The sequence below is a fragment of the Mchenga conophoros genome, linkage group LG6 (assembly GCF_057382185.1).
Source record: "Mchenga conophoros isolate Kocher_MC1m ecotype Shallow Benthic linkage group LG6, M_conophoros_male_GT1.1, whole genome shotgun sequence".
Lineage (NCBI taxonomy): Eukaryota > Metazoa > Chordata > Actinopteri > Cichliformes > Cichlidae > Mchenga > Mchenga conophoros.
The window spans coordinates 40012965-40025487 of NC_140531.1; the positions used below are offsets into that span (position 1 = coordinate 40012965).

General features: G+C 42.7%; 2 protein-coding genes across 2 annotated transcripts; one reads left to right on the top strand and one right to left on the bottom strand.

Annotated features, from left to right (window-relative positions):
* Positions 1-65: 65 nt before the first annotated feature.
* On the bottom strand, positions 66-6828 carry LOC146573303 (uncharacterized). The gene is made up of 11 exons (XM_085278033.1): positions 6487-6828; positions 6343-6409; positions 5427-5717; positions 5087-5197; positions 4874-4989; positions 4663-4771; positions 4424-4560; positions 2602-4124; positions 2430-2522; positions 2248-2321; positions 66-896 (listed from the first exon to the last, which is right to left on the bottom strand). The coding sequence occupies exons 1-11, from the start codon at positions 6567-6569 to the stop codon at positions 576-578; spliced, it is 2925 nt and encodes a 974-aa protein (XP_085134159.1). The 5' UTR covers positions 6570-6828; the 3' UTR covers positions 66-575.
* Positions 6829-8036: 1208 nt separating this feature from the next.
* Positions 8037-12378, top strand: LOC146573304 (group XIIB secretory phospholipase A2-like protein). Its single transcript, XM_085278039.1, has 4 exons — positions 8037-8375; positions 10037-10125; positions 11383-11548; positions 11683-12378. Exons 1-4 carry the CDS (start codon positions 8108-8110, stop codon positions 11799-11801), a joined length of 642 nt encoding a protein of 213 aa, XP_085134165.1. The 5' UTR covers positions 8037-8107; the 3' UTR covers positions 11802-12378.
* Positions 12379-12523: the final 145 nt, after the last annotated feature.

Genomic DNA, 12523 nt, shown 5'->3' on the forward strand with positions numbered 1-12523 from the left:
AACTTTTAAAAAAACTGGCAAATATTCACTGAAAATGGAAACAACAAATGCTAAACATCAGACAATTTGGAATATATGCATAAAGTTTACTTACAGTATCAAAGTAGAAGATTTTACACCTTTACCAAAACGTTTGAGGCACAAATGAGTGTTTGGGGTTATTTAATTAAAATAAACACGTTTTTAATAAAAAAATCTCTACAGTGAGCTAAATTTAAGTCACAGGAATGTATAAAAATGTTGAAAGAAAATAACACACAATGAGCCTGTTAAAACACAGGATTTACTTAAATGTGTCAGATGCTGAACACAGTTACGCGACTGATCACAAAGCAAAAAATAAAAAAAACACTGCAGGAAAAAAGTGTCAGTTTTAGTGTCATTTTCAAAAAAAACCCAAAAGACTGACAGGACTGTGCAAACACTGGTAATCTGGTTTGATGCACCGATGTGATTTAGTCAAAACTTTGGTGATGCATGGATGAACAAGCAAACGTGCAGGTTTAGTGCACACTCACAGTCCCATCACTAGTATGATTTTCGCTATGATTGCATCTAACAGAGGAAACCCAACGTTAACGTCCCAGGTGGAAAACAGCGCTGTCCAGAGTCTTAAAAAGGTCCTTCAGTGGAGTCACCCCCACCCTCCCACGCCCCCTCTTTTCTTTCCTAGAGCAGTGCATCTCTCTCGGGTCGGTGTGGTGGTTGATCTCCGGTGTTGCTGGTTCCAGTGGCAGCTTATACGTGCCAGAGTTTCTAACCTGAGGTTCGGTCACACCTGGACTGCTGAGGGTCAGCCCTGCTGTTACCTCTGAGGAGTTCTGAGGAGTTTGAAAAGAAAGCTGGTCGTCTGTTGAGCGTGCAGACGCCTTCACGGTGGGCCGACTGCTGGACGTCTGAGGAGCAGAGCACAAAGAAATAAATAGAAAAACTCACAATATTCAGGTGTAGATCATCTCTGATCAGTGTCTGTGTAAAAACTCTCACACGAACACTAAACCGCTGAAATAAACAGACTTCAGAGGCCAAACTGCTTTTTTACAGCAGTAACTACCAACTCCAAACAGGGCCCCTCACCATTTGAAAAATACTAACTAAATACTAACCAAACAATGCTGAAATGCAGTATTATATTTGACTGCCGATGAACAATAATATGAAAGGTGAAACCTTTTTGGATTTTGAACAGTTGGCCCTGCAGCCATGCCAGCCCATTGTGACCAATTTGTCACATTTTTATTTTGTATTTTTCTCTCCAATTATTCGATTAGCTTAATGCATACGTACCTAAATCTTAAAACAGATAAATGTGTACAATCACCACTGAAAATAAACAGACAATAAATGTGAGCAGTAACAAAACTTAAGTTAAAAGCTGTATTTTCTTCCTACCAGTCTCAAAAATATAGTCTTTCATCAAATTTATGGGAAATTTAAGTCATTTTATGCTCTTAATTTTGTTGATTTTTCAGGCTTTAAAACTTTTGAAGAACTCTCGGGAACCTTGTCGATGTAAAGAATTACTGCCTGTGGAGGCTGATGAGGCTGAAGAGAGCATCTCTGGACCCAGTGGAGGTGGTGAGTGACAGGAGAACGGCGGCTAAGCTGTCATCCCTGATGGACAACATCTCCCACCCCATGCAGCAGACTGTGACAGCACTGAGCAGCTCCTTCAGTGGGAGACTGCGGCACCCACGGTGTGGGACGGAGAGATTTCGCAGGTCTTTCCTCCCCACTGCTGTCAGACTCCATAATAAAGACTTTAACTGATCAAGCACACACATCCATACATATGCAATAATACTAAGTGCAATAATCCTTTCTGTCATCGTTGTATTTTTACTCAGTTGTATATAGTATTTGTATTTGTATTCTATTTTTATCTTATTGTATATTTATTTTATTTTATTCTACTGTATATAGTATTTTATTTTATTCTATTCTGTACAGTTGTGTACTGTATTTATTCTTATTGTATTCTAATTTTTGCCTCATAACTTTTGCACTGTCCACTTCCTGCTGTGACAAAACAAATTTCCCACGTGTGGGACTAATAAAGGTTATCTTATCTTATCTTATCTTACTTCTCTTCCACACTAACAGTCTTGCAGATAAAGAAGTACAGTTTGAACTGATCCTGATTCTTTGAAAACAGCAGATTCTTTCTGCTTCTTCTTCTTCTTTCTGCTCAGTTTGGGGGCGTGGCCTAAACCTAAACTGTTTTATGTTAAACATGCATTCACGTACCCGATGCTTCTTTTCTTCGTGCTGTTGTTTTCCAAAAGTGTGCCCGACGCGACCTTTGTTGCTCATTTCTAGTTCTGAAATTTAAAAAAAAAACAAAAAAAAAAAACTGATTTCTGTTTCATTCCACTAAAATTTTATTTAAAGTATTTAATGTTTTTAGGGGGCGTGAATAAACGGCGCACCACTGATCTGAATGCCGCCCCGCTGCTCTCCATCCTCCTGGTATGGGCTCAGGCTCACAAACAGGGATTTCAGGACTGAATCCTTAGGCGCCCCTATGGCAGACGTTAAGAGCACATTTCAGACACACAAATGGACATTAGACATTTTTGTACGTGTTGAGCGCATCCTTACTTGTGGGCGATGAGACGTGAGGCAGTTGCTGCTGTGCCGGAGTTTCAGATGGATTCGGACCACCCGGAGCTGGACTGGAGGAAGTCTCCTTGATTGAATCCTGCACGATGCTGCAAGCTGGATCTGCTGGCTGCTTCACAGGATCAGGCTCAGCTTCAGAGGTTGTGGAGCAACTATCAGGACTTTGTTTAACATCAGTTTGGACCTGGCACGAAGGAGCCAACTCTACATTAGAAACGCTTTGAAAAGGACTTTCAGCTGACGCCTGACTGCAGGGAGGCAAACTCAAAGTCTCAGAGAGGGGGTTTGCAAAAAGGCTGAGGAAGGAAGCAGCAGAGGTTTTCTCAGGTTTGACTTCAGTTTTTAAATGTCCTTCTTTGCTGGTGAAATGTGCAGGCTGTGAGGCTCTCACTGGGTCAGGTGTCGGTGTCACGCTCTCAGCGATTGGGTTTTTAAAAAGGCAACTGAAGGGGATTTTCTGAGTCTTTTTACGTCCAGCTGAACAATCGGATAGAGTTGGAGTCTCCCCGCTGCACTCCGGTGACATTTTAGCAGAACAGCGTTTCTGTGTACCGGGTTGGAAGACAGATTTGGTCTTTCTTTGGTACCGAGGGATCTCAGCAAGCTGCTTTGCTGCAAAATGGTGAACGGCAATGTTTGCAGAGTCACTCGTCTTAATGGAGCCATCTGCAGGTTCAACAGGAGCAGAAGTTCTGCTTTTAAACTCTGAGACGCCTGAAGAGGGAGAAATACCCGAGAGATGTTTAGGAGGACGGGTGTTATCTGTAGGAAGCTGTGAGCTTTCATTCATGTCCGATTTGCTTTTGGAAGATGCAGGATTATCTTCATCTATAACAGGAGGATGCAAACGCTCCAGTTTAACTTCATGAAAAGCCATTTCAGCAGATTTCAGGGACTCTGGTATAGCTCCACATTGCTGAGTACCAGAGGAAAGAATAAGATCAGAGCTAGAAATCAGGCTGTCGTGCACTTGTAGGGAAGACAGGCTCTTGTACATTTTCTTGAAGGGTTTGTTTGGCTCATGTTTGATACTCAGTGAGACTTTTTGTACTTGATGTTGTGAACTTAAGAGAGGATCCTGGATTTCCTCAGTTTTTACACTTGAAGCAGTGAGTCTTTGACCAAGGGTGTAATTTTCCACTGATTTTAAGGACCTGAGGACAGCATCAACAGAATAGGGAACTTCCTTTTGTGTCGTGGAGCCTAAAGTGGCCTCGGTGGTGGTCTCTGCGGCAGAAGGGGTAGTAGATTCTTTGCTTTCAGGAGTATTATAGAAGCTAGGGAAAGACCTGTACAGCTGAGGTCCAAGCATGGCTTCCACTGAATAACAAACTGGCTCCGGGCAGTTACTGCTGGTTGATGAAGGGCTGTGAGGTCGGGCGGTGTCTGCTGCACACCGAAGAACAGCTTCATCTGTAACTGTGGCCATTTCTTGTATCTGGTGTACTGAGGGTTCCCCTTCTGTAGCTGTAGCTGCATCTGCGCTGCGGTAAAAGTTAGGCCTGAAAAATAAAAATGTCCAGTGAAGGTAACGTGCATGGATTATCAGAAAAATTCCTGTTAAAGGCTAAAAGCATCGTAACAACTTAAGTTCCTCTTAGAATACAGCAGCGAGTCGTGTTCAGATTAATGTTTGCTGCTCTGTAGTCCAGAGAAAATGTAATCCATCTTTTATATACAGTCTATGCCTGCACATAAAAGCCCATCTTCTGTGTCGTCGGTCTCATATTCATGAACTAATCCTTCAATTACACTTACTGCACGTGAGGATGAGGACATGTTTAAATTCAGAGGTGCATACCTGAGCGGGTCCATGAAAACACTGGGGGTCCCCTTTGTTTCTGTCATTCCTGCCTCCTCTTTGCTCGCCGGCTGTCCCGGAGGCTCATGCTCAGCTTTTTTTGCAAGCTCAGAGAGGTCACGTTGCCATTTTAATAACTGCAGTGAAAAGAAGCAAAGCATTTACATTTGATTTCAGCACAAAGCAATGCATGCAAAACATTTTGAGACCATTTTCATGCCTGACTTCTCCATGCACACCTCATCCAACAGTTTTCCTGTGACGTCAGTAAGCGGCTCGTGAGAAAACTTGCAGTCTTCTCCTTGATAGCATTTTCCTTTTCTATGGAAAAACTTGCAAGGAAAAGACTGTGCAGCTTGGTATAGGAAATACAAGACAGCCAACAACCTCCGCTTTCATTTGGTTAACGAGATGTGTTTGTGGCAGCTTACAACAGTATATCAAAGGATATTGTGCATGTACGGACAGCTCTCCCCTTTTGTGCAGAAGCCTTGGATGTAAAATTTACAGACTTCTTTGATGAGATCGTTGTAACCCTGAATATGCTCCAGCTGGCAACTCTCAGCCTGTATCCAGGAAAGGAAAGAAAGCACATTTTTCATTTTTGCAGTCTGAAAAAAGAGATTCGGGTAAAGTTAAATAACCAGCTGTGATGCAACCTGCCTTTAGGCATCGTCCGTAAAGAAAATGTCGACAAAGTAACCGCCCGTCCACCAACAGCGCATTCTGGTCCTTGAACTCCTGAGTCATGAACCTTGGCTTCACTTGAAAGTCCTAAAAGAAAGGAGACGAGTTAAATTTGATTCCACTGAAGGATTACTTGAATTAATGTGTCCGCTTCAATAAATATTCCAACTAACGCCGAAGGATCCGAGTATCTGTTTGTACTGATGGCGTGACATGAAATGGCGAGCCAATCCATCATAAACTCAAGCTGCTGCAGCTCTAACCAGCTGATGGTGGATGGCGTTTGTAATTAAAGCCATCCTGGAGTCTTGCTTACCATCATGTCATTTTCATGTCCTCTTCCGCCTCTCCCACCTCTTCCAGACATCGGTCTTCCTTGTCCACGGGAAAATCTCCCTCTCCGTCCCTCCTTGTGCTGATATGGATCTTTCTGTCCATCCTTCTTCTTCAGATGTTTCTGCCTTTGAGATTGACGGCCTCTGTTACTGAAGCCTTTGCTCAGTCTTTGCTCACCATCGCTGTTCTGCATTAAACACACTTTGTCCTTTGTGTTATCAGCTTTGGCGTTACTTCGAGTTCTGGGTCCCTGGGCTTGGACACACGGCTTCTGCAGAAAAATAAACACATAAAAATTTGATATAAAAAAAATAAAAGTTCTACATTTTATTTTATTAGCAGCTACCGGCTGCTCCTTGGCCACAAAGGCTCACCACAGCAGGTAGGTTGGTAGAGTTTTACACCAAATGTTCACATTATAGCACTCTTCAAGCTCTTCCCTTATCCTGCATGTTGTTGAACAGCGAGAGATCATGCAAACCAGACACTCTTCAAGAAGCTCCTTTCCACCACTCCTTCAGGCACTACCCACACCAAAACAGAGCGTCTACAGCATCACTGCCAGTGCTTCCCCAATTCATCTCCTGTCTTCTCTTTCCCTTACTCATGAAGGAGCAGCTCATTTTCATCCCAGCTACCACACATTTGATACTAACCCCCCAACACTTTGATGCCAAACCCACCAGTGGAAGCTGGAGGTCACCGATTGATGAAGCGAACACATCTACATCATGATACATGAAACAGCGCTTATCTGACACTGGCCCTCCTGTTTTTAAGCAACTCTCTTATGATTGGCTGTCGTAGAGACAGGATGGGTTGAACTCAAACTATGACAAACTAAAATATATTGTTTTAATGTGTTATGTCAAACCTTAATGCCAAGGTTAGCTCACCTTTTTGTGAGATCCAAACAGCTCGCACTGAGTTTTCCTCTTTCTCCCACCTCCCCCAGGCTCATTCCTGCCAAACAGAGAGAGTGAGTGATGAAGAGGAGGCCATAAAAACAGATCTAACCCCGGTAAACTTTCATTAAGTACCGCTGCGTGACGGCAGGCTGACCCGCACTCTTCACTCCTTCATCCACAGCGGAGAGCCTCGAGAACAGGTTCGCAAAATCCATCTTACTCCTAGTAATGTGCGTCTCTGTGTGTACAGAGCTCGGTCCGGAGTTATAAAGGTCCGATATCGAAAAACAAACAGGAAATAAACGTCTTTCACTTTACGCCGTCACGCGGATCACTTTATCAGAGGTCGCTCCAGCGATCGGGGTTTCGCTTGTGTACATGACGGGACGTTATTCAGCCGTTCACATTTAATTCCGTGTAAAAAAAAAAACAAAACCATTTAATTCCGTGTTCGATATTTACGTCACTCCACGTCACTTCCATACGACAGGGTCATTGGGTTAACGCTACGGACGCTTGTCGCCGCCTAGCGGTGAAGATTTGTATCGTCTTGTGTTAAACCTTGCAGTAATGGCACAGCCCTGAAACTTTTTGGATTCTCACTTGATAACAGCGCATTTTTTGAAGTTATTTACCATATTTGATCGGACAGTAATATAAAATACCAAGCCAAGTGTGTTAGACTGTCTCTCACAGAGTGATACTGAAATAAACAATCAGTGCAATCTGAGTTATCCACCTTTGTTACTTTTTTTTAAAATGTAAGATACATTATTAAAACCATGATGTTATGAAGTATGTAAGATAGTTGACAATTCAGTTTAACTGGTCCAACCCTGGTCTCAGAGGTTCAAGGAGTCCAGCAGGTTGGGAAATCAAGAGAGCAGGAAGGATGTAGAAGAGCTGAGCATCATAAAGACCAGACAGAGGTGACAGCTTAAAAGTGGTTGTTGTGGCACACTGGCCCTAACGTTTAAAAGTTGAATTAACACTGTCAGCATGTGAGCGTGCCAGACAGAAGCGGGCTTACATCATCATGCAGGTGAATCAAAGAAAGCAGTACTTTAGACAGCATTGAACCAATACGTACACACACCTAACCTCAGATCTTGTGCCACATAAAGCACCTGGCCAAAAATATTAACTCCAGCTCAATGTACAGGGTGGGCCATTTACATGGATACACCGTAATAACATGGGAATGGTTGGTGATGTTAAAGTCCTGTTTGTGGCACATTAGTATATGTGAGGGGGCAAACTCCTCAAGATGGGTGGTGACCATTTAGAAGTCGGCCATCTTGGATACAACTGTTGTTTTTTTCAATAGGAAGAGGGCCACGTGACACATCAAACTTATTGGTAATGTCACAAGAAAAACAATGGTGTGCTTGGTTTCAACGTAACTTTGTTCTTTCATGAGTTATTGACAAGTTTCTGACCACTTATAAAATGTGTTCAATGTGCTGCCCATTGTGTTGGATTGTCAATGCAATGTGTCTGCTTTGTGTGTGATTGGATCACCTTGTGTGAGCTACTGAACAAACGCACTTTGTCATCCGTCAACAGGAACAGCACAAGTTCAGATATGCTAAAAAGATGAGATAGAAGCCGGACTTTGTTCCTCCACATATGAGGCCGTCCCTGAGTCAGGTTTAAAGTTCAGGTCACGCAGACAGTTTCAGTATTACCTCACTGAGTGTCGCTCCCTCACTCTCTGAACTCTCTGTTCACACTGAGCTGCCTGTATCACAGGATGACCCGCTGGGCTCTTCTCGCTCCCGTCCTGCTGCTCCTGCTGGGCCTGTTCATCCACAGCGCTCTCAGTCAGGAGGCCGGAGACCCAGCAAATGCACCACCTGCACAGGGCCAAGCAGCTGACAGCACACAGGGAGAGGATGAAGATGGGGACTGGGGACTAGGGACCCTCCGCGACAGCTTTGAGGCCGTCGGCGGATACTTTGACTCCATGCTGGAGTTCATGGGCGGACGTGACGGAGTGTGCCAATACCGCTGCAGATATGGTAGGTCTGCTAGGTGAACATGTGGTATTACATAGTCTGGTATAAGGCCATGTATGTATCTGTGTTTGTATTATTGTAGGGCCTTTATAATAAAAAGCATACATAAATAAAATTATTGATAAACAGCAAAGCTAGATACCTGCACTGGAAATGGTCAGAGTTTCAAATTACGAGGTCAGTAAATATAAAACGCTTCAGGCTGCTCTAAACATTCAGTTTCAGGCAGCTTTTTTTCTACTGCTGGCTCTGTATGATGTCATCCCTCATCTGCGGTCTGTGACGAGCAGCAAATTAAATCCCCGATCCTGAAAAAGTTTGAAAAGCTGTGTAAAGTGTACATAACAAGAGAATGGAAGGATTTGTAAATCTCATAAACTCCTATTATATTCAGAATAGAACATTTGACGCTGAACGTTACACATTTTTAAACTGACAAAATGCAACATTTTGAGAAAAATGTTACGTTCATGTTAATTTGGTGGCAGGAACAAATCATAGAAAGGTTAGCAGTTCAGCACCCGAAGCCATGCTGCTGGAACAGCTTGTGGTTTAGTGTTGTTTTGCTGAAATATGCTTGGCCTTCCCTGAAAAAGGCATCATCCTGATGGGGGAAGCATTTGTTTCTCTATAACCTGTCGATACCTTTCAGTATTCATGGTGCATTTCCAGATGTGCAAGCTGCCAGATCCAAAGCCACTGATGCACCTGAGCGTCAGAGATGCAGGCTTTAGGACTGAGCACTGATGGCTGAATAAACCAGACAGTCCTGTCCTCTCTAGTGTGGAGGACACGGCATCCATGTTTTCTAAAAATAATGTCACATTTTGATGAATCTGACCACAGAAGAGTTTTTATCTTGGCCTCAGTCCATTTCAAACGTGCTCTGTCCCAAAGAAGACAGCAGATGATGTTCAGCTTTGCCCCTTCCCTCCTTATTCTCTGAATGTTTTAATGATAATCTGAGTCTTCAAGATTTTATGTTGTGTACATTACTCTGAGATTGTTTCAGACTGGCGCCCCACGTTCTTACATGTTCTTGCATGTTGGAGTGTCTCTGTCTCGAGCAAGTAGACAACGGTCTTAAACGAACTCTGCCTCCTTTTTTGAAGCATTTAATATTTAAAGCTTGAACAAAGCCGCTCTTCACCTTTGAACAGCCAGCTCTTTTAATTGTAAGAATGCCCTAAAACTGAACCCTTTATGAATACGATCATGATTCCAGTAATCATCTTATGATATTTCTAATAAACACAAATCAGCTGATTACAAATGTGCCCAGTTAGTAAGTATGTACGCACAGCTTTTGCAGATCCTCCTCTCTCACTCTGTCAGTTATCTCACCTGATAACTTCTTGATCACCTCCTTCTCTCGGAGCTAATAGGATTTATTCAGAAAGGTCTTGTACACGCTGATATTTGTCGCGGTTGTTATCTGAGCCTGGAAATGGACTGTGAACTCTGATAGGAGAGGTTTTATGTGCTGACTGGGTCAAACATCAAGTGATGTGCAACATGTCATCTATGTGCAAACATGGATCTATTTTAAATCCACGGGGGTATCAACCAGAGCCCAGCACAGTCCTGCTGGCCTGTTGCAAAACATGACCTACATTTTAATTAATTTTAATTGATTTATTTATTAATTGCTATTTCTCCCTCAGGTAAAGCTCCTGTTCCTCGTTCGGGCTACCAGATGCCAGAACCAAATGGATGTAGCTCCTACTTCTTCGGTCTTCCTATTCCAGAAGGGGTAGGTCTCTTCTGTCTGTTTAGAGCAAATTTATTTGGAAATCATCAATACTGTTATGAAAAGCTGGATCCATCTTCACAAGGCGCTTATAGAGTTTGGGTGGAGGACAATCGAGGCCCCATAGAGAGTAATGAGCCAGTTTCAAGAGCTGCTGGAGCTTCGTCTTCTTTAGACTTCATGTGTCTCTCTGTGAATCTTGAACATTAGAAGCCTCTGCTCTGTTTCTACACATTTTATTGTGTTCAGTAACCAGGACATGATTTTAGAAACATTGTTAGTGTGTTGCTCGTACATATCTTAGGATTGAGCTCCGCGCGGTGGGGCAGGCACCAAAACAGATGAACAAACAGCAAGAGAGCAAACCTTAAATTAAAAAGAGCACACGTTTAGGTTTCAAACTCCAGGAGCAGGTTTCTGGGTATTATTGGTAATAAAACAAAAATATGTGACTTTCCATAACTGAGCTGTGTACAGTTAATATTTTGTCTTATCCCTGTTCTTTTACAACGCTGTGTTCGTTTGTGCAGCTCGGAGGAAATCTCGTTTTGATGAAAAATTGCTTCCAGCTTGTTATGTTACTTCAGCACAGCTGGAAACAGGAGACTTGTGATTTTTACACTTTATTGATTCTGGGAGCTAAATGTCTGCTCAGCTCTACTCAAGAAAACAACTCCTACTGTGCATCTGACGAGCAACACATGACACTCAGTTCAGCATTATTTATTTATTGGTGTCTGCTAAAGTCTACATCTTTACTGTGTCTTCTAAGTAAAGAAGTGAAGTGATGAAGTGACAGCAGTAAAGACAGGAGGAAGGCTCTGTCTGCAAAGTAGTATATGCACTACATACATGCCAACACCGACTGTATATTACAGCTATTAATTAGTGGAGTTTCCATGAAGGAACAGCAAAGCAGGAGGCTGTGGGAGATGCTTTTAAAATCCAGGAGAACTTGGGAAAAACAGGAGTGTATGCAAGTAGACTGGAGGAAAAAGAGGGTGAACTCCACCTTTAATAAAGGCACTCAATCTAAAAGCATCTGAGGTGTTTACTAAAGAAATATTACTTTGTTTATGTAATAAAAAAGTACACAAAAAGTCCACACAGAGAGGCGACAGCAGAGCTGTAAAAATTCGTCCGATGAAAACAAAATAAAACCTGATCTCAGAACAAACAACAAACCTATTTCTGATGGAGCTAATAATGCTAATAATGCACTTGTACACAAACACATTGATCTTTCCTGCTGTGTGTCAGATGGACATGGGCATCCCTGCCATGACTAAGTGCTGCAATCAGCTGGATATGTGTTACGACACCTGCGGCTCCAACAAGTATCGCTGCGACTCCAAGTTCCGCTGGTGCCTCCACAGCATCTGCTCGGACCTCAAGAGGAGCCTCGGCTTCGTGTCCAAAGTGGAAAGTCAGTAATATTTTAACCTTCCTTTCATGCACCGTCATGTTCTTCTTCGTGATATTTTAATCACTGATCTCTGACTGTAATCCGAGTACGTCAGCTTCCGTTGATCCTGTGCTGTCCTGTTTCTTATTTCTCAGCATGTGAGACTGTAGCAGACACCTTCTTCAACACAGTGTGGACTTTAGGCTGCAGACCGTACATGAACAGCCAGAGGGGAGCATGCTACTGCCCGGGAGAGGAGAAGGACGAACTTTAGATGAACAACTGGATCTTCTGTGTTTATAAAACAGTGTCAGCAGCGACCGCATTCCCAGGTGATTTTGCTCTGAGTTGTGGTGTTGCAAAGGTGGAGTAATTTATTAGGAAGTTCTTGCTTTTATCTTTTTTGAATTCCTCATGAAAACTGTATTTGTGTACATGTAGAGTTGGTTTAAAACAGTCTTTAACGATACATGACGGAGTTTCAGAGACAGTAACTGGTTCACAGCACACAGCTGCCATTGAGTGTGTGCTGCCTTCTTTTATTTGATGGCGCATTACTGACAAAGTCAGCCCTTAGTTAAAACCATAAAAATACAGGAGAAATTTTGTCTGTATGTATGTGAAGTTTCTTCCTGTTAAAAGGGAGTTTTCCCTTCCCACTGTCACCAAGTGCTTGCTCACAGGCTTTAATGCGATTGTTGGAGTTTCTTTCTAACATTGTCGGGTCTTTACCTATAATATAAAGCGCCTTGAGGCGACTGTTGTGGAGAATTGGTACTGTAGAAATAGAACTGACGTGAACTGAATTTCTTTTGCATTAAAAACAGTTTCAAAGATAAACAAACACTAAACCTTTTGTCGTTCCATCATTTGCTTTGCACACTGAAGGACTGGACAGATGTTTTCACACATCTATTAGTGCTAGGTGTAACTTGCCACTGTAATCACATTACATTTTTTGGTCAGGCAGTAATATGATTCTGCATGAGCAGTGAT